The sequence below is a fragment of the Onychomys torridus genome, chromosome 20, assembly GCF_903995425.1.
Source record: "Onychomys torridus chromosome 20, mOncTor1.1, whole genome shotgun sequence".
NCBI lineage: Eukaryota > Metazoa > Chordata > Mammalia > Rodentia > Cricetidae > Onychomys > Onychomys torridus.
This window is the reverse complement of record NC_050462.1, coordinates 36,346,382-36,361,105: the sequence shown is the minus strand read 5'-3', so window position 1 is coordinate 36,361,105 and position 14,724 is coordinate 36,346,382. Positions and strand designations below refer to the sequence as shown.

Here is a 14,724-nt window from a genome sequence, read left to right as displayed (position 1 = left end):
TGTAATTTTGCTACTGTTATGGATTGTAATGCAAATGTCTGATATGCAGCCCCTATCTCCCCAGAGGGTTCTGAGGTTGAGAACGCTGGCTACTCCCTCTTCTCTGTTTTGTTTTGTTGGGCATTAGCTTTCATCCAGTGTCTGGTGAGCTTTGGTTGACAGTAAACAGTCTTAAGCTCCAAGGAGCTGAATGGACAGTCTGTAACCAGAGGGTGCCCACCAGAGGGATTGAGTAGTATGTGCTGTTTCATTGTGGGTCTGAATGTTAGCAACAGCAGGTCTTTTGTCCTGCTTCAGATCCTGCAGGCTCTTGCCTGGGAGACAATTGTGTCAGACAGAAATCAAGGTGCCCAGAACTCAGAAAGGACTGATTCAAAGTAAGGGGCTTTGTGGCTCACATGTAATCCTAGGACATATCAGGCTGAGGTAGAATCATTATTGTGTACCTAAGGTGAACTGTGTAGTGAGTTCCAGGATAGCTTGGACTAGCGTGAGGACTTATCTCAATAACATCAAAGGAAGTGGGTGAGAGAATAGCTTGGGGCTTAGAATGTAGACTTCTATTTAATTTACCCATTTATCTTAATCTGCCTTTTTCTTGTGACTTACACCCCTCCTCTTTTTTTCTACCTCTTTCCTTTTTCTTTCTAAGTGCTTGGGTTGAAAAAAATACCTCATGAGTACCAGGCAGCATTGTACCACCAACCTGCATCTTAGCTACCACAGCTGTGTAGCAGATGATGGCCTAGTCCAGAGTCTATAGATCATCATCTCAAAGAATGACTTCCTATCTATCTCTACAGACTGAAGAGTCAACAATCGGTTCTCCTGTCTGGGGGTTTAACTGTTCTACACAGAGACCCCCCAACCAGCCTTACTACTCACAGACAGACACATAGTGTGGCGTCTACTCACATAGTATTTTCTAAGTGGTAGGTCAAGAGCCATCTTGATGTTCCTCGACTTCCCTCTCTGTACCCTACCATCTTCCTCTCTTGATCACAAAGTTGTTGTGCTGTTTCTCATCTGTCCTCTTACCTTCTCTATTTCCATTGCCCTTGTTGGCTTCCCTACTTAAAATGTTTATCTATTTTTATGCCTATGGATGTTTGGCCTGCAGGTGTGCTGTGTGCCGCGTGTGTGTCTGGTGTTGTGGAGACCAGAAGAAGGTGTCAGACCCCCTGCACTGGAGTTCCAGATGGTTGTGAGTCATCATGTGGGCCCTGGGAACTGAACCTGGGTCCGTCTTCTGCAAGAACAATCAATGCTTTTTAACCGATGAGCCATCTCTCCAGCCCCTTCACTTGGTTTTTTGAGAACATGTCTCACTGTGGTTCTCTGGCTGCTCTCCAACTCCTGTACTCTAATAAACTCCCACCTCAGCTTCCAGGGTGTGTGGTAGAAAAGCAGTTGGCTACATCTGACATTTGCATTAAAGAATCTTTAGTCAATATTTTAATGGAATTTGCAAGGGAGTAGAGTCAGAACTGTGTGCCCAGCCCTCTGCTCATAGGACATTCTTTAGAAACATCATACATTGTGACAAATCCTTGTATTTTACAGTTGCTTTGCATTTTATACATTAGTCAAAAGTTAGAGAACCTTCATGGGTTCCCTCTTTTGGGCCTGAAGCCCCTGCAACTGGGCATAAAGGATTAATTTTCTTCTACTTTTGGCCACAAGGAAGCTGAATAGATTGTGAATTGAGAATAAGCAGAAGGAAGTAGTGCTGGGTGTTGTGGAAATTCCATGAGACAGAGCCAAGAGGATCCCTACAAACTCTCAGCCAACCAGACAACATGGCCTTCTCAAATGACAAAACAAAACAAAAACTAACAAATTAAAAGAAAGTTAAGTAAACAATACTTCATTCCAATCTGACACAAATCTGGGAAATATCACCACTTTTCCTAAGATGGCAAAACTCATAAAACTTACCAAATAAAACATGTACTGCTGGGCAGTGGTGGCGCACACCTTTAATCCCAGCACTCGGGAGGCAGAGGCAGGCAGATCTCTGTGAGTCCGAGGCCAGCCTGGGCTACAGAGCAAGTTCCAGGAAAGGTGCAAAGCTACACAGAGAAACCCTGTCTTGAAAAAACAAAACAAACAAACAAAAAAATCAAAAACCAAAAACCCCAAAACAAACAAACAAACAACCAAACCAAACCAAACCAAACCAAAACATGCACTATAAAGCAAATTTCTCTGGAAACAAATCCTGTCCAGAAATTATACCAATTTGATGTTGTATTTTTAAGTCCCTTGCTCATCCTATTATCTTGAGGGAATAATACAATAAGATTAAATCTTGTCACTGTCCGTATCTCCTGCCCCAGGATAAATGATTTAGGACATCTACAGCATCACTTCCCTTTCTAACAGACACATTAGATCAGTGCATTCACTTCAACTGAGGGTGGCAAACAAGTACTGGGGGGCCCTCTGCATTTCCAGCACAGTAACTGCCACTGATGGAAATTCAGGTAGCTTTCTGTGTGTCATAGAATCTGTGCTCCAGTACAGATCCAGCGTCTGATGCCTTTGCTTTCTCATAGTGTCTTTTTAAAGGATGCCCACAGGGGCTGCTGGCAAGGTAGCTCGGTAGTTGAGAGCAATTGTTCTTCCAGAGTACCCAGGTTCAGTTCCCAGCATCCACATGGTGGCCTGTCACGGGGAACTGTAACTTCACTGAAACTCTACTACATCTGACATCCTTTTCTGGCCTCCATAAGATCAGGCACACACAGGGTACACAGACATGCATGCAGTCAAAAATGACTATGCATATAGAATAAAAATAACAATTAAACATTGAAAAAATTCCATTTGTTGTCTTCTCTGAATCAGCAAATGAGAGCTTTATTTGAAAAATACCCACAGCCTCCTAAGATGATCACTTTAAAAAGTTGCACGTAGTAAGAGTTATATGTTTGGTTCAGTTTTAGTTTTGAAGTATTATTGCTAATGGTGATCCTTTATGTTTTAACATGGAGAGGAGAGGCTGTGGAAGTCCAGCTCCAACCTTTTGAAGTATTCTTAGGAGGAGGAGAGAGGAATGAGAAAATATTAGATAGAAAGATAGACCTAGCCAGTGAGAAGAAAGACAGAAACACAGGATAGCTCTGGGAGGGCCTGGATCAATACCCAACAGCCTTGTGGCTTTATTCAGAAGGGCTTTTTATAACAGTGCCAAGGGGCAGGGCAAAAGACCACCCACTTTGCAAGACCAAAGCATACCATACAGCCAAGTGTAGACCCTTCCAAACATCTGGTAAACACGCCCATGATCAAATCATCCCATTATGCAGCCTTGCTGGGTAAAGCAAGCTCAGATTCTCTGACCCTGAGTAAGTTCTCACTAGGAAACCTCTGTGGATCTCCACAGACCCCACCTTCTTAATATTTTAAAAGGAATCTCAGACCACTCAGATGGACTGTATCTGTCTTAGGTCACCCTCTTCACTAAACAGCCTTACCCATCAATGAGATACATTTTCCACTAAGTGTACTCTGTCTTAGGTTGACAGCTAACAAGAAGCACTTACCTGTCTCTAACTACCAGCCTCTGGCAGGGAAAGGTACAGAGCCTAACTCTATGCAACTCTGAATCAGGTTCCCACTAAGAAGGCCCAATATCTGAGCAAAGTTGAATACAATCAGAGATGTTTCCCTTCTTTCTAAAAGGTCTCAAAGCAGCTTGACAAGCATGTTTTGGGAGGCTTTTGCACTATGGTAATTATGGGTGACTTTTCCATTCTGATAAATGATCCCCCAGATGAATCTAATCCTGCCACTACAGAAGAAAGATGAGTACCCTTATGAGAAGGGGAGATCTGAAGAGCCTCCAGTTTTTGAGAAAGGGAAATTACTAAATCTCCCAAGGGCTTCAGCTCCTCCCTTGACTCATCCTAAGACTTCTGTCCCTTAAACTCAGCTTCATGGCCAGGAGGAGACTGCCCATGACTGAATGATTTTTGTAAAAGCATCCACATTTAACAGTTCCTTTGGTGGAAGGGGGGGTTTTGTTTCACTACATCCACCTCAGGGAAAACTCCCCCTCTGCCTCTTAGGGCTCAGATCCAAACTGTCCCAAATTCGTGCTCACAGGCCAAAGGCTACCACTGGGATATTTTCAGGCCCATGCTCCTCATAATGTTGTTGAATTTCTACTCCAATTCTCCCCCACGAGTCTGTGTTCAGGGTCGCATAGTCGAGAAACCAAGGACACAGCTCCTCCACAAACTCGAAAAACCTCTGCTCTACCTTAACTCCCCTAGCTTTCCAACAATCTACTAGTGAATATACAAACAACCACCTGCTATTTCCCTGTTCCATAGCGGCTTCTCTTTCTCGGAATGCTAAGTCTCCAGAGGCTGCTCAGTCCTGGGTGATGCTTTCTGCATGCCAGGTCTGGGAAATTCTACTCCAACCCTAAGTTTCACAATATCCCTAACACATAAACCCTGTATTTTTTTCAAACTTCGCAAAAACTTCTATGACTTACTTATACTGCCATGTTCAGACCTAATTTCGTAGATAGATAGAGATTGAGAGGGAAAGAGAGAAACAGAGACAGAGAGAGATACTGGCTTCAGCTTAACTTTAACCACTCTGCTTTATATTTACAATTTTACTCCCGAAGAATAGAATACCACTGCCTCAACTTGATTCATTACCAGGCATGCCCTCTTGGTCTGCGGTGCCTCCTCCCTCTTATCCTTTGTGCCCAAGCCCCATGTTCTGGTGCCATCTGTGTGAGTTCAGCTCCCACCTTTTAAAGGGTTCTTAGAAGGAGGAGAGAGGAATAGGAAAATATTAGATAGAAAGAGAGAACTAGCTGACGAAAAGAAAAAAACACAGGATAGCTTTGGGAGGGCCTGGGTCAATACCCATTGGCCTTTTCCATTTATTCAAGAGGGATTTTTTATAACATGCCAAGGAGTGGGACAAAAGACCTCTCCCTTGCAAGATGAAAGCACACCATACTGCCCAGTGTGGACCCTTCCAAACACCTGGTAACCACATCTGTGGTAAAATCATTCCATTATGCAGCCCTGCTGGATAAAGCAAGCTCAGATTCTCAGACCCTGAGTAAGTTCTCACTAGGAAACCTCTGTGGGTCTCCACAAGAAGCAAAGCATGATTGTAAAAGGAGCTAGGAATGATGTCCACAGAAGTCTCACTGATAATAGAAATACAAATAGAACAGTAGCAATGAGAACATTCTAGAGCAGAAACTGGCTAAGCAGTGTAATACCGTGGGACCCAGCCTTCTAGAGAACAAGGACATGTAGCAGGTCCACTCGGGGGAAATACACATGAAATGATTCAAGTAAAAATCAATGCAAAATGGTGGGTGCACACAGAACAATTTGATATGAAGGAATGTTGGTGAAAAGTAGTTGCTGGTTTTAACTGTAAATATTAGCTGTGTTTTTTCTTTTAGTTGTTAAACTTCACAATAAAATGGAAGAAAAACCCCTTTCAGAAAGAGAACTACCTCTCCATTCTTAATGATCCACATCTTTAAGTGCTTTAAAATAAGTACTGTGCACTTCCCGCTGGACCACCACAACATCGCTCATCAAACTTGCGAAAAAAGAAGGACAAATGCAGAAATCAGAACTGCAGGGACTTCCTCCTTTGCACACAGCTCAAAGATTGGAGGCCACAGCTGCCAGAGAAAGGAGGAACTAGGAGGATGCTTAAATAGCAGGCTTGCCTTCTGCAGTCAGCCTACAGCAGATCCAGCTTCCAGGTCAACATGAAGGCTCTCCTCACCCTGGGGCTCCTCCTGCTTTCTGTCCCTGTCCAGGCCAAGGTCTATGAACGCTGTGAGTTCGCCAGAACTCTGAAAGACAAAGGAATGGACGGCTACAGGGGAATCACCCTGGCAAACTGTAAGTCTCCTTCTCTTGACCCCTCCAGATAATCACCCTCTGCAGAACAGGTACATGGAAGCAATCAATGAGCAGAGAGGGAGCTGGAGTCAGTAAGCCTTCATGATTCCTGTGTGTTGGACTAGTTTGATTAAAAACATCGGTGTTTGTCTTTTTCATCAGAGATACTGGGGTGAGGACATGGGAGGGGACATCTTCCCAGGCTAAGGCAATAGGACCTGAGGTGTTCGTGGAGAGTCACTAGGCTTTCCAGTTGCTTCAGACTCCATAGCCCACAGTGGGTGAGAGAAGATGGGAGGCCTCACTCACTCAGAACTTGAGTTCTGAGACCTGGAGTGACTGGGATCTCTCTTCCTTTCTCTGACCGTGGTATGGACCTTTATCGAGAAAAACTTTCACCTTTTGAACTTCCTATGCAGGGCAGAGGCATCCCATTTCCCCTAGTTGCTGCTTCAGTGAGGTCTTCTGAACCTGAGTATGAAATGATTTGGTATAATTCCTCACTGTGGGAAGGCCTTTCATTCTGCACAAAGGAAGATGTGGATGAGGCAAAGTTGTTCATGGCTTACTATGTCCTTGTAACTAGTGTGTTTTTCAGATTGGATTAAGGCTACTACTACTCAATAACTAATTGTCCATGAAGAACGAATGAGCAGACAGATGTTTGTATGGATGATAGACAGATGGAGGGTGGGGTGGGGTGGGTGGATGGATGGATGGATTTGTAGAATAGCTTCTCTTGTTCTAATGTTCTCACTTTCAATATTCTCATCAGCCATTTGTGATGGTATGCACTCCTGGAATCTAAGCAATGGGATGCTGAGGCAGGACATTGCATGTTTTGTGCCAAACTAGGATATTTAGTGACACAGAGAAGAAAAAAGATTTCTCATGGACAAATTCCCCTTGAGTTTAAGAACATCTCTCTGAGGAAATACTTATTTTCCTAAAAGGACATCTTTTATTAGCATACGTATTTGATATTAATTTACAAAATCCACCTAACTACTATTTGTGTTTCCATTTCAGGGAGGGACTTTGAGGATAGATGGAGGAGGGAAAAGCAGCAGAAAAAACAGCTGTTTTATTTTGGGGAGGAAGGAACAAGTTTCACTGTATAGCACTGGCTAGCCTGGAACTTGCTATGTAGACCAGGCTGATCTCCAACCCACACAGATTCTCGTGCCTCTGCCTACAGACTGCTGGGAATAAAAGTGAGCACCACTGTGACCAGTTAATCTATTTTAGCATTAAAAAAAAAAAAAACCTTATCCTGTTTATTCTCAGTGCAAATTGATTTGTCCTCAAAGAGATGTGAGCACCTGAAAATTATTTGCTGACTAGGTACATCAATACCACCTACTGGAAAGGCAGAGGAAAGAGGATCACTTGAGACCAGAGACTACACTGGGCATTGGAGCCAGACTCAGATTTAACCAGTGTTAGCATATTTTATAAGTTAATTATACGATTATACTTATAACATAGATCATTTGTAAGTAAGTCAAGATCAAAGAGCTAATTTGGTTTCCAATATTAATCATTTGCTGTTGCTGCTTATTGATGAATATTCTTTTTCTTTTTAGGGGTGTGTTTGGCTCAGCATGAGAGTAACTATAATACACGAGCTACAAACTACAACCGTGGGGACCAAAGCACCGACTATGGGATATTTCAGATCAATAGCCGATACTGGTGTAATGATGGCAAAACCCCGAGAGCTGTGAATGCCTGTGGGATCCCCTGCAGTGGTAAGACAAGGCGGGTTAGAGGGATAGCAAACAAGCCCCTGCTCTCATGTGCAAGAGCAGAGATTCTGTGCAGGAGACATCACTGAATGAAGCATCAGGAACCTGGGGACACTGGACTGTTAGAACGTCATTGTTATTCACATCAACATTAGCCAAGGAAGACATTAGGCTTAGGGCATAGCTTGGCGATAGAATGTCCTGCCTACCAATCAGAGGGCCCTTGATTCCACCTCCAAAATCACTAAATGAATAATCAATGTAAACAGAGGCTGGCCAGACAGAAGACTTCCCTAAGTGAAGGTTTGACCCTCATCACCCACATAACAGCTGAATCTGGTGACATGCATTTGTAAGACCAGCACTGGGGAGTCTGAGACAGCAGATCCATGGGGCTCACTGGCCAACCAGCAGAGGCTAATATGTAAGCCAGTTCCAATGGCAGACCCTGTATCAAAAACAATGTGGACTGCTTCTAGGGAACAGCTCCTGGGGTGTCCTCTGACTTCTACATACACACTCATATATGTGCAGGCTCATTGGTGCATATACTAGCACACACAGACACAAATGTTAATAGAAAATTAAAAAAATAAAGATCTTGGTATCATCAAATGTTGGTGGGATTTTTAAAACCTATATTCAAATGCATTCACCCATACACAGACACTTAATTAAAATTAATAAAAATAAATATTTGTAAGAAGTTGTCATTTTATAACATATGAAAGTTTCTCGAGTATGTACTCATTAATTAATTATAAGTAGCCTTATTGGTGTTTTATCCTGGAGATTTCCATCCTAGCTGTTTATTTACGGGTAATTATGGAAATTGTTGTAGTGCCATTTTTGATAGAATGAATGATGAAATAAAGGTTTCTAACATGTATAAATGAAGATATGATTATAATGATATAAATATACTAAAAAGATATTAGTATAATAAAGACCATATGACAAGGTACCACTAAATCACTGCAATTTCGTCCAACTGGCTTCTATGTGTATGTATTGATTACTCTTTGTGTTGAGAGATTTTAGAGTGAATTACTAATGTCAAGTTTTGTTTCTAAACTCTTTAGTTTCCATGTCCAAATGACCTAATTCTTAGACATTATCTCATCTAAAAAAATAACATAGATTTATGTCTTTAAGAGAAAACTTATTTTTAACAAGAAACAAACAAACAAGGTTCATATCAGGATTGTGGTCTGGGACAGTAGAACTTGCCCTCATGCCGTGAGAGAAGTAACACGTAATTTTAGTGCATGAATTAAATTGGTCAGTGGTGTTCTATTTTTCCAGTGTGGCAATTGAACCCACTTGCTACATTTTAGTCAAGCACTCTCAACAGTGAACTATTAATTCCTACTGTTAAATTTGGTTGTGAAAATTTTCCAGAGAAAAAAAGATTGTGGAGCATCCTTTGTAGCCTACTTAGCTTATCTTTAAAAGCATTTTGTACACCCATCTACAGTCATTGAAAGGTATTAGAAACTGCAAGCAAAGAGGAACATCACCCTCAATTTGAGTGCTAAGAGAGTTGATGTAATTGGAAATCTTTGGAAAATACTCTTCTAGACTGTGAATCTATGCTGTAGGTCCATGTAAAGTTATATCATGCACATATGTACTCACATAAAAACATGTACAGATTTTACATTTCTTTACATAAATGAAATTATACTTGCACAGAATCATGATATGGTTATTACTCAAAACTACATTCATAGCAACAAATAATTGCCAGAATTCTCATTTTAAAGACTGAACAAATTTACAGTAGCAATATTTTGTATGTTGAAAATACCATTCATTAATCTTGCATCTTAAAGCACCTGGCTGCTTCCTTTTTCAAGATTACAAATTGCTAGGAAGACCTTTATTCACACTAGGCTTGTGCATTGTTTTCTATCTTAAAGTATTCATTTATCTTTATGTGTGTGGGTGTTCTACCTGCATATAGGTCTGTGTACCAATTGTGTGCCTGGTACCTGTTGAGTCAACTGGAGTTACAGACAGTTGAGAGCTGCCATGTGTGTGCTGGGAATCAAGTCCTCTGGAAGAGCATCCAGTGCTCTTAGCCACTGAGCCATCTGTCCAGCCCCTGTTTCTCTTTAGTATAAATTCCACTGGTAGACCCAGATTTCAATTCTGGAGTGTTCTATTTTCTAGTGTGAGAACAAAGAGGAACTTCCCTCATGATAGCTGAGAGTCCCACAGCCTCCAGTGACCCCTCATGACTTCAATGTGTTCTTTACTTTTTATCAGTGCTGGAATCCTAAGAACACTCTACACTCAAGTACATCCCAAACCCCCAGGGACTTTATAAATAAGAAATAAAATGACTTACACCACATCACCTGCATGGAATCAAGAGAGGCTGTCTCCAGTAACCACAGATGCAGGGACACTTGGAAAACATTTCTTGTATGCACTTCTCAGCATCACAGAAGAAAGCCAGCTGGATCTGAACTGAAAATGGCTTCTCTAACAGTCCTTGTCCTTCCTCACCCCTGTCTTTCAGCTTTGCTCCAGGATGACATCACTCAAGCCATGCAATGTGCAAAGAGGGTTGTGAGGGATCCACAAGGCATCAGAGCATGGTATGTCGGAACTCTGCAGGGGGAACTGCTGGTTCTGTTGATATGTGTGGTGAGGCTTTCTAAGGCCCAAGTGTTATTCTGAACACTGTGGGTACAGCTGGGGCCTTTCTCTCCATCATTAGGTTTAGAGAATTTCTCCAGATTGTGTGAATTCCTACACATGACTGCTTCCTTTTCAGGCCCAAAGAGTATTTGTAGAATCAGTTAACAGTTCTGTGCCCGTGATGTCACAGTGACATTGACCATCCTGTGGTCTGCCCAGGGTTTGGAGAGGATCAAACAGCCATGTAGACGCAGCTCCACCAGTCCACAGCAGGTTCTGGGTGCAGCTATAGCCTGGGTTTCACACTAGATCTTGGCCCAGAACAGTGTTCATTAGCGTCACTGTTACACTATTTCCCCTCACAGGTTTGAGAATGTGTGTGACAGATGAGACAATTTTAACCATTTCCCTCCTGTCTCACTCTCCTCCACAGGGTGGCCTGGAGAAACCACTGTCAAGGCCGAGATCTCACCCAGTACCTTCGCAACTGTAGATTGTAACCGCCGTGTGCCTCCACCTCAGCTCACTCTGTCTCTTTCTCGCTATAGAAGTAGTTATGGGAAAGGTCACACTTCCTTGGTTTCCCCTTCAGACAAGCAGGCTTTTATCAGAAACAGGTGCAACATGGAGAAGGTCTCCTAAGAGGCTTAATGCTGACTAATGTGTTCACTGTTTTATGGAAAGTCTCCATTTTTTGGTTAGCCAAGGGTGGTGACAGTGTTCTAGCCTTGGGTGTCACACACATCTCTACATCAGCTCTTCACCTATGAAGTCATTCACATCAAGTGTCATCAGAACTGATCTTCATCTCCCCACTGTTGGATAGACATACAGCAGATATGTAAGGAGACAGGAGATCTTGGGTAAGATGGCATCTGTGTGAGCTCCCAGGCCTTGTGTGGGCTCAGCACCCAGACAGTAAAGAAGAGCCACTGTGTGGGGCAAGGTGGGTTTTTAAGGGAACAGAACTCTGAGTGAATAGAACTGAGACTGCTGCACCTCAGAAACTTGTCATGAAATGTGTGATCTTTCAAAGGTGAATTATCTTAGAGTTGGCCCATTCATAATACTTGGAAGTAAATTCTTAACTCATGTGTTAACTTTTTTTTTGGTTTTTCGAGACAGGGTTTCTCTGTGTAGCTTTGCACCTTTCCTGGAATTTACTTGGTAGCTCAGGCTGGCCTCAAACTCACAGAGATTCACCTGGCTCTGCCTCCTGAGTGCTGGGATTAAAGGCGTGCGCCACCACTGCCCAGCTATGTGTTAACTCTTGAGAGAATGTTCAAAGCCTCTAGCGGGCCATGAGGTATTCAGGACAGATTAGTCTCTGTGCTAGCCCTTAACTTTCTTACAGTACCTTCATGTGTATCAACTAACTCTGAGACAGATGAGCCTGTATCAGCAAAACTAAGCATATTGTGAAAAAATAAAAATGAGCATTAAATGATTTCAATGCGCAACTTGTCTTTCTTTACTCTTATATGCTGTCTCTGGGGAAATGGTTTATGTATTGGGAAAAATAAACATGACACTCTTAATAGGGTCTATGTCCTCACCTATACTTAACCAGCACCTACTTCCTTACCTAAAGATAACCAGCGGATATTGGTGAAATTATTAAGGCCACTCCACATAGTTAAAAGGGAGGTTTATTTTGTGGGGTAACTTACAAATGAAGGGATAGGTTGTAGGGTCTGGCAAAGGTATGGCGCAGTCCGGCGGTGTTCTCTGGAGAACTCTGCTTGGTCTACCTCCAGTGTCCAGGGTCCCAGAATCAAGAGAGAGCTCTCCTCTCGATCCTGGGTCTTCAGCTTCCTCCCTCAGCCCCTCCTTGTGGGCGTGACCATTAGCAAAGCCTCAATGGGGGTTGGAACTTCCAGGCCAAGGCTGGGATGGCTACCCACTACAAGCGTCTACATCCTCATTTATATATATCCTGTGCCTATATCCTCACCCACACATAACATATGCCTATATCCTCTCCAACACATAGCATGTGCCTATATACTCACCAACACAGAGTATGTGCCTATATCCTCATCTACACATAGCATGTCCCTATATCCTCACTAACACATAGCATATGCCTATATCCATCCACACTTACACATATTGCCTACACCCTTGTTACATGCAACAAGCTGGATATTCTGGGGTAATATTCAAAATCCATCTGACCCATCTCCCTTGGCCCTAATAAGCACTGGACAAGGTAATTCCCACTCAGTGAAACCTGCAGTCATGTAGACATGAAGACATTACTACAGCGACAGCCAGATCCCCGTGTGTTGTTCTAGCATGTGATGCCGTCACCTCCTCTCTATTTGTCCCTCTCACTCTCTCATCTGCACCAAGTTTTTTCAGACATTTTAAAGTGAATTAAAATAAAAAACATATTTTATTTTCAAATTAATTATTTTCAGCACCAAAAACTACAGTGTTTAGTTTTTTATCCATTTTGTTTTATGTGTATGAATGTTTTGCTTCCACACATCACCACATGCATCAGGGCCCTAAAAAGCCAGAAGAGGGCACCAGATCCCCTGGAATTTGAGGTACAGATGCATATAAACTGTGTTGTGTTCAGAATGGAACCTGGGCCTAGCAGAACAAAGCTGACTAAATCTGGACAATTCTGGGCCAGTCCTCCTTGTTCCTCACTCCTGCCTTTCAGCTTCCCTGTAATGACATCACTCAAGCCGTAGCCTCGGCAGAGGGTTGTGAGGGACCCTCAAGACATATTTTACCTTTAAGATGGAAAACTTGTCACCCTGTTGTAGATCTGTGCAGGATGTCCCTCCATCCTTGAACAAACTATTTTTGGCAACTGATTGAGAGTCTTACTCTTTTAATTTATCCTTGTTTTAGGCATATCCCAGGCATTTAATATCAAATCAATTAGTTGCTATGCCAGGGTCTAACTCCAGACCATGTAGTATTGCAGGTGAGATAGTTGGGTTCCCAAAGCATTTGAAATGCATGTACTATGAAGAGGATGGGAAGGGTGTTTGAGGCCAGCTGGATGACAGGGTCCCACATTTTACCCCAGGGTACTCTTGAGGAGTGATGCATAAGAGATTTAGATAGAAGGATAGAGGGGAGAGAAACAGATAGAAACACAAGACAGCCTCGGGAGGGCCTGGATCCTTATCCAGCAGCCCCTCTTGTCTCTTCTAAAGGGCTATTTATAGGAATGCCATGGGGTGGAGCAAAGGCCCTCCCCCCTCCAAGGGGCTTCTTGACATTGCCCTGGGCCTCATATACATGTAGAAAATTTCTGAGCTCTTCTAGTAAATGTGTTCTTAATGCAATCACACTTTTATTTTACAATATAATTTATATTATTCCCTCTAATGATTTCCCAAGCTCCTATTTTCTGAGTTCCTCTTCCTAAATGTTTGCTTTGACATGTCCTTCCTATTAATAGTTTTTGGAAAGTATGTGGTGATTTTTGATTGATTTTCTATAGACTTAAACACTAAGCAGCCAACTGGAGCATCTGTGACCTATGTAGGACCTATGTAGGTGACATCAGAAGCAAGTGAGTAGAACCGGCCATTTCATTGGAAGTCACAAGTATTAGCATCAAAATGTCTTTTCTCCCTCTTGAGATGATTATCACAGACAGAAAGGAGTCGTATTGAATCCTACCTGGAGGTAGTTATGTCAGGCAGAAATCAAGTCGCTCCAAAGGGGCAGGTTGAGAAGGGTCCTGGCTTAGCGTTCAGAATGCAAGTTTTTATTTTATCTCCCCATTTGTGTTATGGCATTATAACTCTGATTTTAACCACTCTGTCTCTCTTTACAGGTGTTTCTTTACTATTTTCCAGGAGGACATGTACAAAGGTCCACTTGGCCATATAGGACACTAACAATAGATCAAAGAACAATTCATCAAAGTCCAACCCAGTGAACAAGGAGTGTAGTAGCTTAACTTACAGAATATAAATATGATATTACTTAAAGAATCATGAGTAATCTAAACAGCTACCTGCCTCACTGAAAATTCCCACCCATCATGAATGATTATATTGTGGAAGCTGCATCATGGAGTTTCCCCACTCAGCTAACCTATGTTATACTCAATAATCCTCCAGGATCACTAGCAGCTGGGAAAGGGCAGAAGGGAATAATAGTTGGGATCCATGATGAGGGTCCCGGGATTCTCCCTTCCTCTGCCTACTAGAAGTGCTGACAGTCCTAAAATCATTGCCTGGCTCTTCCACACTAGTCTACTCTTCTCATGGCAAAGGCTACCAGGTGAACTCTCTACACCAAGATGGTGATCATTTTTTGCTTGGAAGAGAAAGGCACAGCACAACATTGGGATCTACGTGTGTTAGAATGCACTCTGCCACTGAGCTACATCCTAGTCCTGCAGCTGGGCCTTGAGTCTCAAATCCAAAGTGTACAGTTCGTCTTCT

The 14,724-nt window shown here is 42.6% G+C and overlaps 1 protein-coding gene across 1 annotated transcript; it reads left to right on the top strand.

Annotated features, from left to right (window-relative positions):
• The first annotated feature begins 5,101 nt into the window (after positions 1-5,101).
• Positions 5,102-11,445, top strand: LOC118570817 (lysozyme C-2-like). The gene is made up of 4 exons (XM_036169465.1): positions 5,102-5,903; positions 7,490-7,654; positions 10,179-10,257; positions 10,734-11,445. The coding sequence occupies exons 1-4, from the start codon at positions 5,768-5,770 to the stop codon at positions 10,798-10,800; spliced, it is 447 nt and encodes a 148-aa protein (XP_036025358.1). The 5' UTR covers positions 5,102-5,767; the 3' UTR covers positions 10,801-11,445.
• The last annotated feature ends 3,279 nt before the right edge of the window (positions 11,446-14,724 follow it).